Source organism: Pangasianodon hypophthalmus, chromosome 9, assembly GCF_027358585.1.
Source record: "Pangasianodon hypophthalmus isolate fPanHyp1 chromosome 9, fPanHyp1.pri, whole genome shotgun sequence".
In the NCBI taxonomy this organism is placed as follows: domain Eukaryota; kingdom Metazoa; phylum Chordata; class Actinopteri; order Siluriformes; family Pangasiidae; genus Pangasianodon; species Pangasianodon hypophthalmus.
Genome location: NC_069718.1, coordinates 5371518 through 5391980, shown reverse-complemented (window position 1 = coordinate 5391980; position 20463 = coordinate 5371518). Strand labels below are relative to the sequence as shown.

The following is a 20463-nucleotide window of genomic DNA, read 5'->3' as shown; positions in this document are numbered from 1 at the left end:
CAGTGTGAATGGGGTACATTTCCCAATAACCAAAACATTTTCCAGATTTTTTTATGTTTTTACCCTAATGAATTCACAAATTTCAAACTGAACTAACTTGTTTTGTTGATGTTCCACAACATTAAACATAACTATAAACGGATAAAAAGCATCTCATTAAAAAAAGTAAAAATGTTACAGCTGACTAATCGCTATGGTATAAGAGGAATGAAGCACTACGGGATAGCTAAATAATCAAAGGCAAGAGCATCACACTCCCTGTTGTTAAGTATTTTCGTATAACAGCAGACCCTGTTGTGTTTTATTCATTACATTTTTTAATGTAGATTTTGGGGCTTAATAGTAAAAGGATGGGAAAAGTCACTTTAAACAATTTAAATTGTATGTCACGGCTTCAGTTGTGGAACATACATATCCAATAAACATTTGCTTTATTTAATGTTATAATGATCTGCTCGTTCACTTTCAGCCTTATAATCTTAGAAGGCTTTCACCGAAACTGACCATTCTACACAGCAATTATCGAGTGGCCCACTGTTTCAGTAGAAATATACAATACATGCACACACTATCTAGTGTGTGAACATTTTTACAAGCCAATCATGAGGCAGCAAAAGTCACAAAACCCCCTCATATGACTGCAAGTTGATGATTTCCACAGCCAGTTTCTGAGGGTCCATTAGGTTTGGGAACATCTCCATTGCTCTGTCCACAAGACGGGCATTAAAAACAGCTAGCAGCTTCTTCCTCACCTGCTCCTTCTCCGGCATTGGATGGTTCCAAGGAGTGCTGTCACCCTGCACAGGTCCTGGAGGCACGTGGCCAAAGTGTCTGTATGGCTCGGACCAGTAGCCACTTTGAGGCGGAGGCATGCTTCTGTGGTGGTACTCATGGGGTACGCTATACTGGGGAAAGTTCCCTGGTGGGTAAGGTGCTCCTCCATAGGAGTGATATTGAGGGTAAGAGTATGGCATGTTGCTTGGGTTTTGGGATGCAGCTATACTCATGTGGTGGGGATGGTAACCTGGATTGGATTGTAAATTGGATTGGTTTAAGGACTGGCTGCAAGTTGGAGGATGTCTGAACCATCCATTAGAAGGATTCTTGGACTTTCTTTGTTCTCCTCCACACTGGTGCTCACTGTGGCATTCGTACGAGCCCAGGCCCGAGTCCAAGTACTCCTGAAATGAAGCAGAGATGCAGTCTGGATTTGGTGGGGAGTACTGTCCGGAACGATCTCGCTTTGAAGGGGACTTTCTTGAAGTAGACTGTGGTGTGTTCTTCACCACCAGCATATTCTCACTGGTGTGGGTCTTCTTGAGTGGACCACTTTGATTGAGAGTGAGTTTTTGCTCCATGACTTCCTCCAAAGAGGCTCCTTGGGAAGGGTTTGGGCCTGCCATGGATGGTTTCTGGAGAAAGTAGGGCATTTTGGCTTTCTCACGCAACTCATCCGCCAAAGAACGCTGGGATTGTTTACCACGTTCTGGGTGGCTGAACTTACACTTGATCCCGTAGGTGCATTTCTTACCTTAAATTGAAAACAGTTAGAATAAACACTTAGTATGGTTTCATGCTAAAATGTTGGCTTTTGAAATGACACCTCTGTTTGTGTTCCCAGGAAGAGTACCCCACCCATCAGCTGACAAGAGGTAACAGGTATACAGTACAAACATATAGTAATTTATAATGCAGTGCAACATACCACGTTTACAGATAACTTTGCCATAGACTTCAAGCAAATCAGTCATAAAAGTAATCAAATTACAGGTTATAACACATAACTATGGATTATACAGCTACGTGGAATTGTTGGCACATGTGTAGCTCAGCAGAATCACAAAATTTGCATATGAAGAGCTTGCTGTTCTAAGGAGCTAGAGGAAAGTTGTTTGATACTCACCGTAGGGGCAGGGGAGTTTCTTAGTAGCTCGAGGAGTCTTGCGAAGAAAGTTTTCCAGAGTAGGTCCATGTCTCCCGAGTGGATCATCTGGGAGCATAAACCTTGTAAAACAAAGAACAAGACAATTTTATTAATCTGCCTGTTTTTTTACCACTTAGGAATGCATACTTCTAATATTTATTAGTGAAATCAATTACTGTGTTCAGAATTAATATGCGTCAATAAAGCCTAGCAGGCTTTGAGACGTGACTTACTTGTCATTGACAAAGGAGTACATGAGCAACCGCTCCTCTATGAAGCGTTTCCACTCAGGTTTTTCCCCCTGCAGGTCTCGGTAGGTATCATTAGACACGATGATGCCATCCACATCATATGCCAGCTTTACGATGAAGCGGTCATCATAGCACACCACCCGCTTTCCTGCCACGCGCCTTGATGGAGTGAAGACTAGAATCTTTTTCCGCTCCAGCTCACGAAGAATTTGCTGATCTGTGATAAATAAACCAAAATTCAGACACACATATGTGTTTTCATCCATTTATTGTCTTCTGCATTTCACAGCTGATTGAAATGCTTCATAATTTGCAATGTGGTATAAGATAGAAAGGGTGATGAACGAGCCACAAATTGAGATCGGTGCACTGGTCTGTGCCTGTCAGTCCCAGTAAAAGAGGTGTGACCTCGGTGCCTATTATTCCCAATAAAGTAGGCATACCGTTTGTGCCTGTCAGTCCTAGTGAATGAGGTATAACCAATGTATCTGTAAGTCCATGTGCCTATAATTCTCAGCGAATAAGGTGTGGCCTCTGTACCTCTAAGTTCCAGGAAATGGTAAATGATGCATGACTTCTGTGCCTATAAGTCCCAGAAAACTAGGTGTTGCCTCTGTACCCACAAATCATAGTAAATAAGGCATAGTCTCTGTGCCTGTCAGTCCCAGCAAAGGTGTGGCCTCTGTGCCTATAAGGTTGTATCCAATTTTCTAGTTTTGTTAGTGGTGGAAACCACAACTTACCATTAATAAGTGGCCTATAAATAATGTCAACTGGAATCTAATGACAAAATTAAATAAAAAGGAGTTGGGTTTAGGGGGGCATGGTGGATTCGTGGTTAGTACGTTTGCCTCGCACCTCCGGTGTTGGGGGTTTGAATCGCACCTCTGCCCTGTGTGTGTGGAGTTTTGTGTTCTCCCCATGCTTTTGGGTACTCCGTTCTCCTCCCAGTCTAAAGATGTGTTGTTGGCTGATTGGTGGCACATGGTGCATGTGAATGTGTGTGCGATTGTCCTGTCCAGGGTGTCCCCTGCCTTGTGCCTTGAGTTCCCTGGGAAAGGCTCCAGGCTTCCCTGCAACCCTGTGTAGGATAAGCGGTATGGAAACTAGACGGATGGGTTGGGTTCAGTAATTAAAAAGAACTCTCTGCCACCAATAAATAGGCAAAATATTATAGTACACATTTAAATAATGTGCCTTATTTTTTTATAGTTTTCTTGTAATATAAATCTGTTTTAAGTGGATCTGTGTTTTTTTTTTTTTTTTTTTACAGTTAAAGGAATCCCTGACTGTAAAAAAATTAAGAACATCTGACCTGTTGGAAAGCACAACCATGACACCTACAGATAACCAAATTATCTAATATATTTCCCTAACCACAAAAATTCCCAGTAACAAACTCCTAGCTTTTGGCAAGTCTGCACATACCAGACTAACATTAAACAGTAAATAAGACAGGTCAAGTTCAGTGAACCGCATGATCACACAGCAGTTTGTCTTCAGGCTTTAAGAAGTATTTGAGCTCTGAGTAATTTCAACTGTTTTTAGATAAGGCTTGTTCAGGTTGGCCAACAAGGAAAAGCAAAGCAGCCCTTTCCTGGCGGTTTGCACAGCTGTTTCCTTTAGAACCAGCGTTTGAGAATCCATACACGTGACCAACAGATGGCACGTTAATCTACAGTTACAACTACATTCTAAAGTCTCTCTCTTTTTCTCTCTCACTCTCTCTCTCTCTCTCTCGTCCTTTGTTCTCTCTCTTTTGGCAAGGAAGTTCAACATGAAAATAAAACTTTTCAGTTCTGCATCTGGGGTGTTCAAACAAAACCATGGTGACTAAAATACACAACATTTATCATCCACTTTACAATCCAGTAACACTCGGGTTTTTCCTGACAGCAGCTGTCTTTCTGTTTGGTGTGCTGTGTTTCAGCTACTAAGTCATACCACTTGAAAGATCACTAAGGTTCTTGTTCAATCTAGCATCCTCTAAAGACTCGACAAGAGGGTGTCTAAAGGTATTCAAAAATAAATTCAAAGCCATAGTTTTTTAGGACACATGCTCTGTGTGCCTTGCATAAGTATTCACCCCTTGAACTTTTTTGTACATCTTGAACATTTTGTAGTGTTACAACCTGGAACTCAAATGGACTTAATTGGGTCTAACCTTTTTATCATGACACAAAGATTAATTACACAAAAATGCTGGCTTGTTGGTTACATAAATATTCACATACTCCTTGGGAAAATTACTCAGGTTCTGGTAGATTGAATAGGGATATACAGAGTCTCAATCGGCCTGATATATGGCCTTTGACTGGGTCATTCCATCACATACTTGGTTCTTGGTTTTAAACCACTCCAGTGTAGCTTTGGCAGTATTCTAACAGTTGTTGCCCTGTTGGAAGGTGATGCTCTGTCCCAGTTTAAAGTCTCTTTCAGACTAGAACAGGTTTTCTTCTAGGATTGCCATGTATTTGGCTCCATCCATCATGCCCTCAAGCCTGACCAGTTTCCCAGTCCTTGCTGATATCACCACCATGCTTTACTATGGAGATGGTGTCTGCAGGGTGATGAGCTTTGTTGGGTTTCCATCAAATGTAGCACTTCAATTTTGGTCTCATTAGACCAAAATTTACCCTTTTCCCACATTTGCTGAGTCTCCAAAGTGCCTTTTGGCAAATACCAAACAGGATTTAATATTTTTTCAATAATGGGTTTCTTTTCTTTCATAAATCCTAGTGTTGTGAAGTTTCCAGGCTATGGTTGTCCTGTGAACAGCTTCTCCCATCTCTTCAGCTTCTTAGGAATTACCCTTGGCCTCTTGGTTGCTTCTCTGACCAATGCCTTCTTTATCCAGTCACTGATTCCTGGTAAAAGGCCTCCTCTATGTGGAGTCACGGTTTTGCCATATTATTTCCATTTTTAAAAATGGTATATTAAGAGTTTGAGATTATTTTTTATAACCAAACTCTTTGTTCTTCATTCTGCTTTTTATTTAGGTATGTTCTCTCTGGGTTCTCCCAGGAATATGTGTATTTCATATTGAGATCATGTGACACTTTAATGGCAAATGGTCGATTCCCTTCAACTAATTATGTGACTTCTGATGACTAATAGTAGCACTTGAACTAGTTTAGGGGTTTCACAGAAAAGGGGTGAATAGTTATGAAACCACAAATTTAACATTTTTAATTTGTAAATAATAATTTTTATTTACAAACTGCAAAAGTAATATCTATTTCGTGTAGATTCATGACATAGTCCATCTGGCCAAAAGTATGTGCACACTTGAATATTGAACATCGCATTTAAAACCATGGACACTAATACTGAGTTACTCCCCCCTTCGCTGTTATAATAACCTCCACTCTTCTGGGAAGGCTTTCCACTAGATTTTGGAGCGTGGCTGGGGGGATTTGTGTTCATTCAGCCACAAGAGTGCAAGAGGTTTGGCGCTGATGTTGGATGAGGTCTGGGGTGCAGTCGGTGTTGCAGTTCATCCCAAAGGTGTTCAGTGGGGTTGAGGTCAGGGCTCTGTGCAGGACACTCGAGTTCTTCCACTCCAACCTTCACACACCATGTCTTCATGGAGCTCGCTTTGTGCACAGGGGAATCGTCATGCTGGAAAAGGTTTGGACCACTGAGTTCCAGTGAAAGGAAATCACAATGCTACACCATACAGTATAAAAACATTCTAGACAAGTGTATGCTCCCAACTTTGGGGCAACAGTTTGGGGAAGAACCACATATGGGTGTGAGGATCAGGTGTCAACAAACTTTTGCCCACATCATGTATAGTCCCATTTAACTCCATTTCAGTTCCAATTTGTAACAATATACAATGTGGAAATGTTTATGGGATGTGAATACTTATGTAAGACATTATAAAACAAATTTGGCCCATTTAAGATGCAAGCAAAATGAGCATTAAGACTTTTTTAATACTGGCATCTACTGTCTTCAAACACAGACTTAAGACCCACCACATTATTGAGCACTTAAACAGAACCCTGATCATTATTTTCTGCATTAAAAATGGGACTTTTCAATTGGAAACATGCAGCCTCTTGCCTTTTTTGTAATAGCATACCATACTGGCAGTCGAGTGAAAGGGTGAAGTCGGATTGTTCAAGCACATGAGAGCATTTATACATTTGTGAATTTATTCATACATGTACGTCAATGCACTCTCAATCTTTATCAGGTTAAAAACATCGAGGTGTTCCTAGGTAAATTTCAATGGCATTAAAAACATTTTATTTTAAACCATTTATTATTCACCATAGATAATGTTTGACATTTGCATTTAAATGTTAAATGCTCTGGGTTATCTTATCATTAAAAAATTAATTACTATCTTTATTGGTATCTTTAAATTTGATGCAATGATTTGCACTACCATAATAAGGAGATGTGACTCCAAGTAAACAACAAAGCATTGTCTGGATAAGTGTATGTGTGTGTGTGTGTGTGTGTGTGTGTGTGTGTGTGTGTGTGTGTTTGTGTGTGTGTGTGCCAAATATGAGGCATAAATAAATACTCCAGCTTCTCATCAGCTAAGCACTAGGTATCCACGCAAATCACATTGTTTCTCTAGCTGACATTTTAGATGAGTGTTTGTTTCCCTTTCTTTTTTGGAGTAATTACCATCTAACAAAAGCATCATACTGTAACATACGAAGTATGAAGAGCAACGTCTTTTATGTTTCTAAATGCTTGACTAACATGCAAATTATTTGACTGTAGGCAAGACTGTACAACTTCAGTTCTGCATGAATGCTTCCTAGAAACCTGTGCAAACACTGAGCCTGTGTTTCAGCTCATGCAAATGTGTCACAAAAGAAAGTTGTGTAGCTATCTAATTACTTCCTGTTAGAAGTAATTGTGAGTGAATGCAGCATCATTATCAGAGATTTAGGAACTGCAAATTCATACGGTGAATTCTGAATTCTGATTGGTCAGATAGAGTGTTCGCAGTTTAATTTATGTTAATCAAGGAAGGAGTTTAAATCATGTTATTCAGTAACTAGTACAGTGACACTAGTCAGATATTACTGTCAAGCATTACTGTCTTGCTTGCACTTTGTTAGCGAACCTAAATATCACGATACACTCTTCCTTGGCAATATCACTCACCCCCTACACAGTACGTAGCAAATGTTGTGCTCTCATGGGATTTTCACAAATCATTATTGACCCATTCAGCTTGTGCATTATCCACTTACAGATTTTATGTGCAGAGTTTTGAATTCAGCCCCGCCTCCTCGGTTCTCTGGAGCCGCATATCGTGATTTATAAAATGTAGTAGCAATGTTTTCTCCAATTGTGATGCCTGACAGGATTTGTTGCTTTAATAAGAAATTTGCACTTTGTGCAGATTTGCAAATCTGATTGTGGCTTTATGATTCATAAAATTTCATCATACAAATTTCATAATACGGAAAATGACATCGCAATAAGTTCCACCATCTTGGGAGATCACATGATCAGTATTTTTACTTCTTCTTCTTCTTATTATTATTATCATTATTAAAAAATTCTTCAACTCATAAGAGTTGTGACTATCTGACGTGCTTAATTGGTGTGTGTGTGTGTGTGTTCACTGAACAGATTGTGTTTTTTCTGTGCGTTAACAGCTCTATAAGTGATGTTAATTCCTAATTCTTCCTAATGCCTAATTCTTATTTCCACACTCAACACACACACAACTCAAGTGGAGTCTTTTTTGTGCTTCACTTTTAAGTTGCTTTGTATAAAGCTTTAACCAAATGAATAGATGTCAATGCAAATTTTTTTTTAACCTAACTGAACTGACTGGTTTCCAGAAACATGAACAGGAAGTGAAACGTGTTCCTTCTTCCTTCTGTCTCACCTGTGATCGGCACGTCCGGCCTGGGTTGTTCCCGCCTCCACGATGGCACAAACACAGTAACATCTGTGTGCCCTCGATCCAGGAAGTACTTCACAGCCAGCTGGATTCCCAGGCAGGAGAAAACTTCCTTGTTCCCGTGACTGAGCAGAGGTAAAAAAAGAATGAAGGAGAATTTTGTTTTACAGGGAGTTTCTTCAGTAGACACTTGGTACTCAAGTTTACTCAAGAATTGCAGTTCTTTTTTTTTTAAGAAAAGAAATAAATAAAAATAAAGACTTCTTACATGTCAAACAGGCATAATGTAGATTTATAACCTCAAATTTCCAAGTATTTCAGAATATCAAACACAACCACACACATACAATTCACATTATGTCAAATGATATAATCCACAATGTCAGCTCAGTGGAAAGATCACACCTGTAACCTCGGGCTGTCCAAAATTTCAGCCGGAAGAGAATGATGAATTACGGAACGCATCTAAACCACAGCTATGCGTAAGAGGTTTTTCACACTCCTGAGGTTTTACTATGGATTACTGTAGTTAACAAAAACTCAAATTGAAACGATAAAAATTCATAGACATAAATAAAGATTTTGGAAATTTGGACAAAAAATGAAAATAAATAAATACTATAAAATGCAGAAATGCTGAAAATGCTGTTGAGATGTGTTAGTGATCATTTGAACGATGTTGCATGATGTACCTCAAATGAACAGCAAAAACTAAATTAATAAAACTCAGCCTATCTCTTAAAACAGTAAATAAGTAAAGAATAAAACACTCCGTGCCATACTATTATAGTAAAATATTCAACTTCAGGGTGTTTTCCCGTGTCGTTAAACATAAAGTTACAGCTTTGCCTACCAAAACCATTGACAACCACTGATTACACACAGACGTGTGTCAAATTATTTTTTTTCTTTGACATAGATGTTTATGTTATGCCTTCTGCTTTACTGTCAATAGAAAAGGACACAATTACAAGCTTTCATTTTCCAAAAAATTAAAAATGTTCCAAAGAAAGGTATGAATGTCATGCAAAAGCAGCATATTAAATAACAGAGTCAAAGCTGCTGTTATAGAAGATTAAATCTGCTCATCAAACTATTCAGTGAGCCATAGGGCCCTAAGGAAGGGTGCGGAGTCATCCTGGAAGAGACCACGCCCATCAGGATAAAAAAAGTATTATCATAGGAAAGAGATGATCCGAAAGAAGAACTTCAGTATTGATTTGCAGTGATAATTCCCTCTACGTAGTGCCAAACCATGCCAGCAAAATAAATAAATGCCCCCCAGAGCATAACAGAGCCACAATTTTTTCTTTTAATTTATCGCCTCTGACAAATTCATCACTCTAGCTGCTTAATCTGTTGCTTCATAATCTTAATCCTGCACATTTTCACAAGGATTCTTCCCCGACAAACCTGGCTTTGTGAGTTAACTTTTGAAGTCGATGTGTGAATGGTCCTTTTTTGCTTTGTCAAACAGGATCTTGGGTCATGGTGTCAAGGCAAATCCAAAAAAAGTGGAAGTAGTTACCATGCAGTCAGGCCAGTTCTGGCACCGTGCCTTTCCTCATCCCGTTCGGATGGCGTGTCTCCTCAGACAAGGGCGGAGGTGAATTTGCATAGAAGGAGAATGAGACATGATATGTCCTCAGTGTAATATTCGCCCCTGGGCTTTAGTGAACTGTTTGTACCCGCCTTGGAAAATACATTCTCTTTGCATTTTTTTTTTTTTTTTTAGAAAAAAAAAAGTTTGATTGCAAAATGATTTTTCCAGCATGAAGCTTTTTATGTGCTAAAGTTTTTCTTTTTTTAAATAAAAAAGGGTCATTTTTGATATCCTATCCTAACCTTATTAGGAATAAGGTGAAAGTATTAAAATTAACTGTTTGTAAATCTAAAACAAGGTGACATTGGCTGTTATATTTTAATAAACTCTGTTAATATTAATAGAGGTAAAGATGATAGTTTAAACCTCTTTAGGTATAAACCTACAGAGATATCTATGTTACAAAGAGCAATATATTTGAAAACAATATAAACATTATATAAAGCAAGGAATATATGAAGAATAAATCATGCAATATCTGGAGCATAAAGAATTAAATTCACAGTATAAAACATGAAATTGTATATATGGGATATATGACTGTGCACACCTCTATGGTCATGTTACTAAGGCTGCTCTTCCTTCCTTCCTTCCTTCATCTGATTCCTACAAAGTTACGTGAGTATATAACAGTTTAACTGTGCTTAAAAAAGCAACAGGTTATAATGGGAACAGGCTTAATGGTTTCTGTTAACTCATTTCCTATCAATATTTAATCATTTTAATGGGTAAATGAAGCCATTAGACCAATTCACATTAGTAAGTGTGCTGAAGGAAACTCTGTTTACACCACAGCGCTGTTAAATTCTGGTTCTGATTGGTCAGAAGGTTGATTAATTTTTTATAACAGCAGCACTGACAGTACTGCAGCTGCAAATCACAGGTTTACATTAAACTTTCTTTAGTAACAACTTACACAGAAGAAAGCAAGAGAACAACGTTTATAGCTGCTATAACGTAACTGATAATTGGAACTAACTTGTTTCCCAGGTGTTCCACAACATTAAATGTAACTATAAACAGATAAAAAAAAACTATGGTGCCGTTCATTATTTTAATATATATATATATATATATATATATATAATTGTTGGCAAATTACTGTGGAACAAAACACTCCGGGATGTTGTGTTATAGAAAAATAATCAACTTCTTTGTGGCAAGAGTAACTCCGCTTCATCACGCCACCCTGTTGCTGATTAGTTTCCTATAATAACTCAGGTTTTAATCCTTATATAATTAATATAATCATTAGGGATGCACTGATCCAATACAGACCTGAAACACTGGATCAAACGAGATTTGACACACATTCTGCTCAAATAATCTGAAACACACATGATCATGCACGCGAGCACAAAACACATATTGTCTTATGTTGCCATTGCCAACAGTTGCTCGATTACAGATGATCTGTATCATAATAAACTTATGATATCATAAAAGAAATAAAAATAGGAGTGAAACCTAATCATTGTTTGGGGTTTGTTTTGTATTACACTCTTACACAGCTTTTAGCTAAACATTCCCATAAAAGAGTTAAGTTTAAACAGTGACACGCTAATCCATCAAACAAACGTATTATTTCAGTCACATGTAAAATAGTTTATAATGAGCATGTGTTAGTCCGCTTTTAAACCTTTTCTTAATCCATATCTAATGACACATTACATGAATGAGTCTTTGTTCGATATGTATACAGTGCTTTCTTAAGTTTCAGTGTGCTTCAATCATTCATGCAGCAGATTGTTCACATAGTTGCGAGCTCAACAAACAAGAATTTGCATATAACAGAGTCAAAAAGATTTTACAGATAATCTGTGAAACAGGTTATCTGTAAAAGCTCTTTTACTGTATCGTTATTGTTATTAACATTACATAACAAGTTAAACAAACATTAGCGAAGTAGGGAAAGACAACAACAACAACATCTTAGAACGGCCCACAACTGCCAACCTCCTCATCACGAACAGCTGTATATTCAGAGTTAAGTGCATGTAGTGAAGATTTAATACCAAAATCAGTATTCAGACCTCCAAAAGAGTCCAGCGCTACTGTCTGACAGTTATAATACACTATATATCATGCTGAATTTCATGTTCTGAGCTGTAAATACACTCCAAAAACTATATTAAATATTAAATACAATATTAAATACATAATTATGACACTATTAATTCATTATTCAAAGTTGAAAGTCCATTCAAAGTTTTTTCTGAGCTGTAAGAGTTGTAGAAGAGTGCTCGGTCGGCTTATCCTTCAAACCATCATCACACTTTCATTACATCTTTACAAAAAACATTGGCTTTATTTTATTATTCGACAGCTCAAAATAGCAAAATAAAAGCGTGATCAAATAACCTATGTCCCACACACACTTTACAATTTCAGTATCTTGTGGCTTAAGTGACATTAAGTTGTACAAGAAGAAGCATGTACAAGAAACTGTCAGAAATGTATATGAAAACATAAAATGCAAAATGATAGAATGTGCTGGATCAAGTGCTATTTTATAAGCTGTTAAAACTATATTGTTAAATTAAACCAAATCTAAACCAAAACTATATTGTTAAATTAAACCAAATCCAAGGTGTTAATTACAATTAAGAGTATCCATACAACAATATATTAGCAACAAACTAGACTGCTACTATACTGAGTAAATTGATAGGTTAAACAAGCAAATGATATTTCAGAGTGTTAATCAAATTAAGTGTAATGTTAGCATTAAAATGTATCAACATTTTACTGTTCACTCCCTGCTGCAAAAACTTCAATTTCAACTTTTACATTATTGGGTAAAAGGAAATGTGTAATCCTGTAATAATAACTCATGCTCAGAGCAGTCAGAAGGGGTATGGAGGGGAGGAGGTGAAGCACGCATGAGAGTACAAAATGTTCTTCTGTCAGTTACTTTCAAGAACACTCCTATCAGCACAATCTCCTAAATGCTAGAGCTCACGAAATCCATTTTAGGAAGACTTATTAATAGTAGTCTTTGATATTAATAGTCTTTGATATTGTATCATCATTATTATATAGTAAATTACTGCTGATAGTCAGCAATCCTAATTGAATCACTAATTGTTACTGAATCACTAGTCACGGTTTATAGCTATAATATAGTGTATTGCTAGTCATTAATTATAGTCATTACTACTGTATTTATATCACTAGACATTATTTATAGTTGTTCATGTTGCATCACTAGTTACTGTTTACAATCTGTAATACTGTAATGCTAGTCATTGTTTATAGTCATTGATATCATAATACTAGCCGTTATTTGTATTAATGTAAAGCTAGTTGTAATTATGGTCCTTGATACTGTAATGCTAGTCATTAGTTTTAACCACTGACATTGTATCAGTAGGCATATCATAACACTTGTCCTTATTTATAGTCATTGATGGTATATGGTATTGTAATGCTAGTTGTTATTAATAGTTTTTGATATCATAGTGCTAGCTGTTAGATACAGTTGGCGATATTCGCTGATATTGTAACACTAATCATTATTTACGACTATTTATTATTTACTAGTCATGATTTATAGTTGACATTGTAATACGTCATTATTTAATAGTCACTGATATTGCAATACTAGTCATAATTTATAGCTGTTGATCTTGTATTACAAGTCATTATTTATAGTTGTTGATATTGTACCTAGCAAGCTCCCGTTTTAGATTGTTATTATTAACATTTACATTTAAAGTATAATTTCTACATCTCTACATTAGTTTCTATGCTCAAACTATATTTAGATTTTTTGATATTAGGTGCCTTTGACAATGTCCATGTTCACTTTCCCAAACAACATCTTCGTACATGCCCTGTATTATTGACTCACCTCATCGCTACGTTGCTGCCGTCTATCACTATCGGCTTGAGGGCGTCTTCGTCCTGGACTGCGTCCTCTTGTTCAGTAGGTAGAGACGAAATGCTGTGACTTTTCCTCTGACTTTCACCATGTGGAACCAGCGCTGGCGGACCGAGGAAACCCTCTGTCTCTGCCGCTCTCACCTGTATCAGCTCTCCCAGAATCCGGTTGGTGTCGGTGTGGAGGCCCAGCTTGAGTAGCACAGCTCGGACCTGAGCATCAGAGAAGCCCAACTTCCTAAACAGATCCAGCTGAGACTGAAATTCAGAGGTCAGGTCCGCTTGCTCCTCGGGCTGATTTTGTTCCATTCTAACACAAAGTTTGGATGGATGGAGCGAAGACGCCCATGTGAGTGAGTCTGCGTGGACGAAGGAGGACACACACACAGTGCTGCAACAATCAGACCAAAGGAAATTATCCAAAACTGGAGGAAAGGCAGCAGGGATGAGACTGGCGCCTATACTCATACTCAGAACAGGTCTTCTCCTGACTGCACACACCTGCGAAGAAGAGAAATACGCGTGCAGTGAGAGATCATTTGCATTTTGGGGAGTTCCAATGGCGAATATGTCCTCTGGCAATAAGAACAGGTTTCATTTAAGACACTATATTCTAAAGGTGGATGATATCATCAGTAATTTTATAACCTTGACCAACTCCATTGTTTCTCAAAGTAACAAGTAGCAGATTGGGTGTTGGATTTCTTTTCTTCCAGGTTTTAAATAGTATTTTTTTTTTTTTTTTACAAAATCCCCTTGAGCTTACCTTTGTGTCATTGCTATTTGATTATTGTGCTGTACATGCTTCAAATTGATACTAAATAAATATCCTAAAAGAAACCATCTATAAGTATTGTGATAAATATTTTCCTACATGTTCTAGTAGCAACATATATATACATACATACAGTGTATATAATTCCCAGTTTATTATTCAATTATTTATCTTATTCATTAACTGATAGAAAATACATGTAGTTACATTCTCATTAAAATGACATTTCTTACTGAATTCTCATTTCTCACTGATCACGTATTAATTTTCTATAACGGCATCTCTGAAAGTAGTGCAGCTGCAAATCACAGGTTTATATTAATTTATATTAATTTATATTAATGCACTCGTTCTGATAGTAACATCATACTGCACTATCATTGTGTTCTGAAGAAAAAAAAACTCCATCAGTAGTTCTGTTCTCATTAATTTGTGACTGAGATTTACTGAACAGAAATGAAAATGATGAATCAAATTTCTTATGAAGTGAAAATTTCAAACTAAGTCAAACTGAAAGACCAAGTAGACATATTTACTAGGGAACTTCCCATTTGTTTTCATTTTCAGTAAGAAAACGTTATCAGCTCTGAGTATCGACCAAAACCCAGCATTGATAAAATACAGACTTTTTTGATGTAAGTGAGCTACTTTGTACTGAAAGAAAGCAAAATCATGAATGCTATGTATACGTAGGAAAAAAACATTGGAATAAACACATAAATCAGAAGCCAAATCTGATATCTTTGCTCAAATTTCTGAGCAAACTGATCCAGAATATCAGGCTTCTATGGGATCAGTATATCCCTAATATTAAGGCTCAAATATTAATGAATTATATTATTCAGTTAAATCAGACATCACAGCAACTTTAGTTCTGCATGATGTCCTTATCTAACACATCAGACTTTTTATTTGATCTCATAGCTCATGTAAGTGAAAGAACATTTCATTTTATGTCTCTATACATTTAACCTGAAGTGTGGTGTTACTTTAGACCAGATTTATGATGATGAATTGACTTAGTTATCATAATATTAATAAAATATGTTTGTGTTAAATATGTGAACTATGTTAGCACAAACATACCAAATGTAATCGATTCTATTCATGTATATCAAGATCACTTCATATTAAGGACATTTATTTTTGTGTTTAATTTATTCGGATCAACGAATTATGTAAATTTCACTGAAAGGTTTGCCTAACAGAAATGATGAATTAAACTGTAGCGTAATTACCAAAGCCTTTATTTATTGTGGTGAGTTAGAAGAAGCAAAGAGCAAGACTGATGAGTAATACATTGATTGTGGATATTTACTGTGCTTTATATATTACTATTATATATTACTATTAAGCTTGGACATGAGAGCAGTTACTGACAGCGATAGGTTCACTATGTAAGGAGCAATACACTTAAGGCTTGCTGCTATGGGAAAATAATCAACAAAGATTACAATGAGTGTTTTACTCCTCTTATACCAGAGACATTTGCCAACAATTAAATTTCTTTCTTTATTTAAGAACGTCTCATTGTGCTTTGTATCCATTTATAGTTATTAAAGTGGTGCAACGTCTGCAACACAAGTTCCTGTTCACACTTATGTAATAGCAGCTATAAACAGTCTTTTCCTTTATCGGCATCTCTTTTTTTCCTCTCTCTAGAAGTTAATAAGACAAAAATACACAGCTTGAAGCTGAACCTCAAGGTCTTATCCTAAAGACTGATTTTCACCTAAAATAAAAAATTGACTGAAACTTTTCCCAATTTAGGTTTTAGGTTAAAACAAACCAAGCTGCTCAGCCGTGATATGTTTTTACGTTGGGTCTATAAAACTGTCAATATAGAAGTATGTAAATTTGTCAAACCATAAACAGTCACCTCGTAATACACAGTTAATCAAAAAAAATGAACACACGAAATTTATTGTATTTTACTACAGTTTAATCGCTATTGAGTGCCACAGAAAAATGGATAAAATGGCAATTAAATAAGGAAAAAACTATCTTTGTATTTATTGAGTTATTAACTGGTGTCATGGTAAAAGAATTACACTACCCAGCATGTCACATGATCTTGTCACTAATCACTCTCACCTGTGTCTGGTTATGCCTTGTTAGCAACTCTAACATTAAGTTCTAGTTTTTCTGTGTCTCACTGTCAAGCTTTTGTCGTTGTGGTTGTGTCGTTGTCGTGAGTGCCAAGCTGTCATTTATAGTTTCCTGCCTTAGTTCATGTTTATGGTTCTTGTGTTCACCCTTTGGTTTGTTTTATTTGTACTTTGCATAATTACTTGTATTTGCACTCGCATATGCCTCCACTACCAGTACCTGACACAAAGCCTGACTGACCAATGGATACAGCAGATTTTTTTGAGTTCCATCAGGGGCTCCTGAGTAGGAACCGCATGATGTGGGAACAACAGGGGAGGAAGGAATGGATCAATGCCACGCTGGAATGGCTCGAGGCCATGTGCCCCCTGAGAAAATTTTTGGAGGAGGGAGCTCCGGACCAGGCTGGGACCATCTCCCGCCTTCCCTGCCCTGCTGAGAACATCGCTCTGCCTCTCTGTCCGGCTGAGGACGTCCCTTTGCCCCTCTGCCCTGAACAGGACGTTATCAGGGCTCACGCCACCCGGCTCCTCTGAGAACATAGCTACGCCATCCGACTCCGCTACACCACCCGGCTCCTCTGAGAACATAATTATGCCATCCGACTCCGCTACACCACCCGGCTCCTCTGAGAACATAATTATGCCATCCGACTCCGCTACACCACCCGGCTCCTCTGAGAACATAGTTACGCCACCCGACTCCACTACACCACCCGGCTCCTCTGAGAACATAGTTACGCCACCCGACTCCACTACACCACCCGGCTCCTCTGAGAACATAGCTACGCCACCCGACTCCGCTACACCACCCGGCTCCTCTGAGAACATAGCTACGCCACCCGACTCCGCTACACCACCCGGCTCCTCTGAGAACATAGCTACGCCACCCGACTCCGCTACACCACCCGGCTCCTCTGAGAACATAGCTACGCCACCCGACTCCGCTACACCACCCGGCTCCTCTTAGAACATAGCTACGCCACCCGACTCCACTACACCACCCGGCTCCTCTGAGAACATAGCTACGCCACCCGACTCCACTACACCACCCGGCTCCTCTGAGAACATAGCTACGCCACCTGACTCCGCTACACCACCCGGCTCCTCTGAGGACGTCACAGTGCATCATGTTGGCTATCGTTCCGCTCTTGGACTCTGCCTTGGACATTGCGCCACCCCTTAGCTATGCTGAAGAAGTCATTCTGACTCGATGTTCAGCGGAGTACGTCACGTCTCCTGCCTACTCCGTTAAGGGTATCGCTCCCTATGAACCTCGTCAGCCTAAGGGCCTAAGCCCTCATGACTGTATTTTGCGAGTTGAGAGTTGCAGGTTACGGGTGGGATCCTGTCTACCTATCAGCTGCTTCATATCACTGTCTCACTGTCAAGCTTTTGTCGATGTTGTCCTTGTTTGTACCTCTCTATTTGTACCTCACTTGTACATAACTGGAGCTTAAGGATCAGGGATGTATCTTTAAAGCTTTACTCTAAAAGTTAATTAACCCCTACTTTTCCAGGTACATGCGATGTAACCTTGATGGTACAACCCTAGTGACAAGGAAGAGTACAATATGGGAAATTTATTTCTGAGTATAAAAAGACATAATTGATTGTATGTGCGTTTGAACTGGACTGGATTTACCTGTTCAGGGATCAGCCTTGATCCTTAATGAAAAGAAACAAACTTTACAGCTGTAGTCTTAGTGAATTGATAACATATTAACACGAGCGCATTATATAAACCTGTAATTGGTTTATATTGCTTTATTTTGGTTTATACTGGTTCACATAAGCCTGTGATTTCCTGCTACACTATTGTCAGAGCTGCTGTGTTAGAAAACCAGTTGGTATTTACTGTTTACACACAAATATCCTCAGTTTATATAAAAATGATTTGATTAAAAAGACTCAGAGCAGAGGAGATCTTTCTCCTTTAAAATGATTTAAAGTATATATATAAGTATAAAGTGTATAAAGTATGTAGTATAATTTGACCTTAAAAACCACTGTACTTTTAAACCTTTACTCTTAAAAGGTAGAAGAGAAAAGAACAGTTTCAACTGGATTTACCTGCTCAGGGATCTGCGTCGATCCTTAACCAAAGTGAAGAAACTTGAGTAGTCTGATTGAGGTGAAATCCTCTGCTTCCAGTTACCACCGCGCGTAAAGTGGCTTTCCAGTCACATGTCTGGTCAGTGAGAAACTTCTGAAGGAAATGATCAGAAAGAAGCTTGAGCGCAGTGCCACTTCGTCTCCATGTCGCTCCAGAGCGCGGCCCTGTGCCAAAACTCGCTCTTAAAGCCTGCACGGTCCCGCCTTCCGGAAGCACACCACGGTGACGTGTACAGAAAGAGTGCGCATGTAGACACTCGTGTGCACGAGCTGCAGCAGGCTCATTTGTTTACACGTCTGCGAAAGTGTGCGTAATCGGATTTGCCTGGAGGCGCACAGAAAGGGTTTCTGGGTAGCCACCGGTTTGCGCCGCGCTTCTCCAAAAGCACAGGTCGCAGGCAGGGTGTGCGGGGAAGTGGGGAGAAGTCAGGAGCAAGTCTGATCTAACAAAAATCCCGCGCATTGACACAAACAAACAAACAAACCAATATCAGCATGACCACAGATTATCCTCACGTGCAAGCAAATCCCAGTTTATCCCCTCCAATATTTTATTTTATTTTATTTTATACAGTGCTGCCCTGAAACCCAGGCTGTTGAAGTTATATCTTACTCAATATTATTTTACACACATTTAGAAACTGGGATGTGTGATAGAAGTTTTTGTGCATTTGATGTGCTTTTTCATTTTCAGAATGACATTTTGGAACAATGCATTGTGCAGTTATTTCTTTTCAATACCATATAAACAAGAAGAAGTGGAGTCTTTGTAAAACCAAATGTTTTGTATGTACATTTTATATTTATACAGAATTATACAGAAACCTTCTGGAACAAACTAAGAACAAAAAAGCACTGAAACCATGTAATGTTTGAAAAGAAGTGCATTTGGTGTAAGAAATTTTGTCTGGCAGCATTAAAGTTCTAAATAATATGAATATGTTCAATAAAGAAGCTGTAGTGCGATCTCATCATTCCGACTTAATTACTCACAGTCTGGACATATGATATCATTATTTTGTGTTAATATCTCATTATTTAGATTTTATAACACTGTATGAAGATATTTTGTTGTTATTTCAACCCAACATTTCATTATTTCGAGATAATGATATCTCCATTATATCTCCAAATACTGAGTTTTGAGTTATCTCGAAATAATGAAATGTAAGGTTTTATTAAAGGGTGCACATACTTTTGGCCATATAGTGCACCCCTGATCATCACACACATATGTGGTTCTTCACCAAACTGTTGCCACAAAGTTGGAAGCACACAATTGTATAGAATGTCTTTGTATGCTGTAGCATTACAATTTCCTTTCACTGGAACTAAGAGGCCCAAACCTGTTCCAGCATGACAATGCCCCTGTGCACAAAGCGAGCTCCATGAAGACATGGTGTGTGAAGATTGGAGTGGAAGAACTCGAGTGTCCTGCACAGAGCCCTGACCTCAACCCCACTGAACACCTTTGGGATGAACTGGAACACCGACTGAACCCCAGACCTCCTCATCCAACATCAGCGCCTGATCTCACTAATGCTCTTGTAGCTGAATGAACACAAATCCCCACAGCCACGCTCCAACATCTAGTGGAAAGCTTCCCAGAAGAGTGGAGCTTATTATAACAGCAAAAGGAGGAATAAATCTGGAATGGGATGTTGAATAAGCACATGTGGGTGTGATGGTCAGGTGTCCACAAACTTTTATAATGTATTTCAACTTAATATCACATTATTTAGACTTACTAACTCGTTATTTTAAGATATTATGTCAATATTTCTACTTAACATCTCATATGACTTAATGTCATAATTTTTCAACTTCATTTTTCAACTTTTTCAATACCCTATTATTTGAAGATGTTTTATTATTTTAACTAAATATATCATTATTTTCACATAATAACTTGCTATTT

At 38.1% G+C, this 20463-nt stretch overlaps 1 protein-coding gene across 1 annotated transcript; it reads right to left on the bottom strand.

The window, feature by feature from the left end:
• Positions 1-446: 446 nt before the first annotated feature.
• On the bottom strand, positions 447-18741 carry zc3h12ab (zinc finger CCCH-type containing 12Ab). Its single transcript, XM_026947390.3, has 6 exons — positions 18504-18741; positions 13519-14048; positions 8048-8187; positions 2158-2392; positions 1904-2004; positions 447-1531 (listed from the first exon to the last, which is right to left on the bottom strand). The coding sequence occupies exons 2-6, from the start codon at positions 14013-14015 to the stop codon at positions 618-620; spliced, it is 1887 nt and encodes a 628-aa protein (XP_026803191.3). The 5' UTR covers positions 14016-14048; positions 18504-18741; the 3' UTR covers positions 447-617.
• Between the last annotated feature and the right edge of the window lie 1722 nt (positions 18742-20463).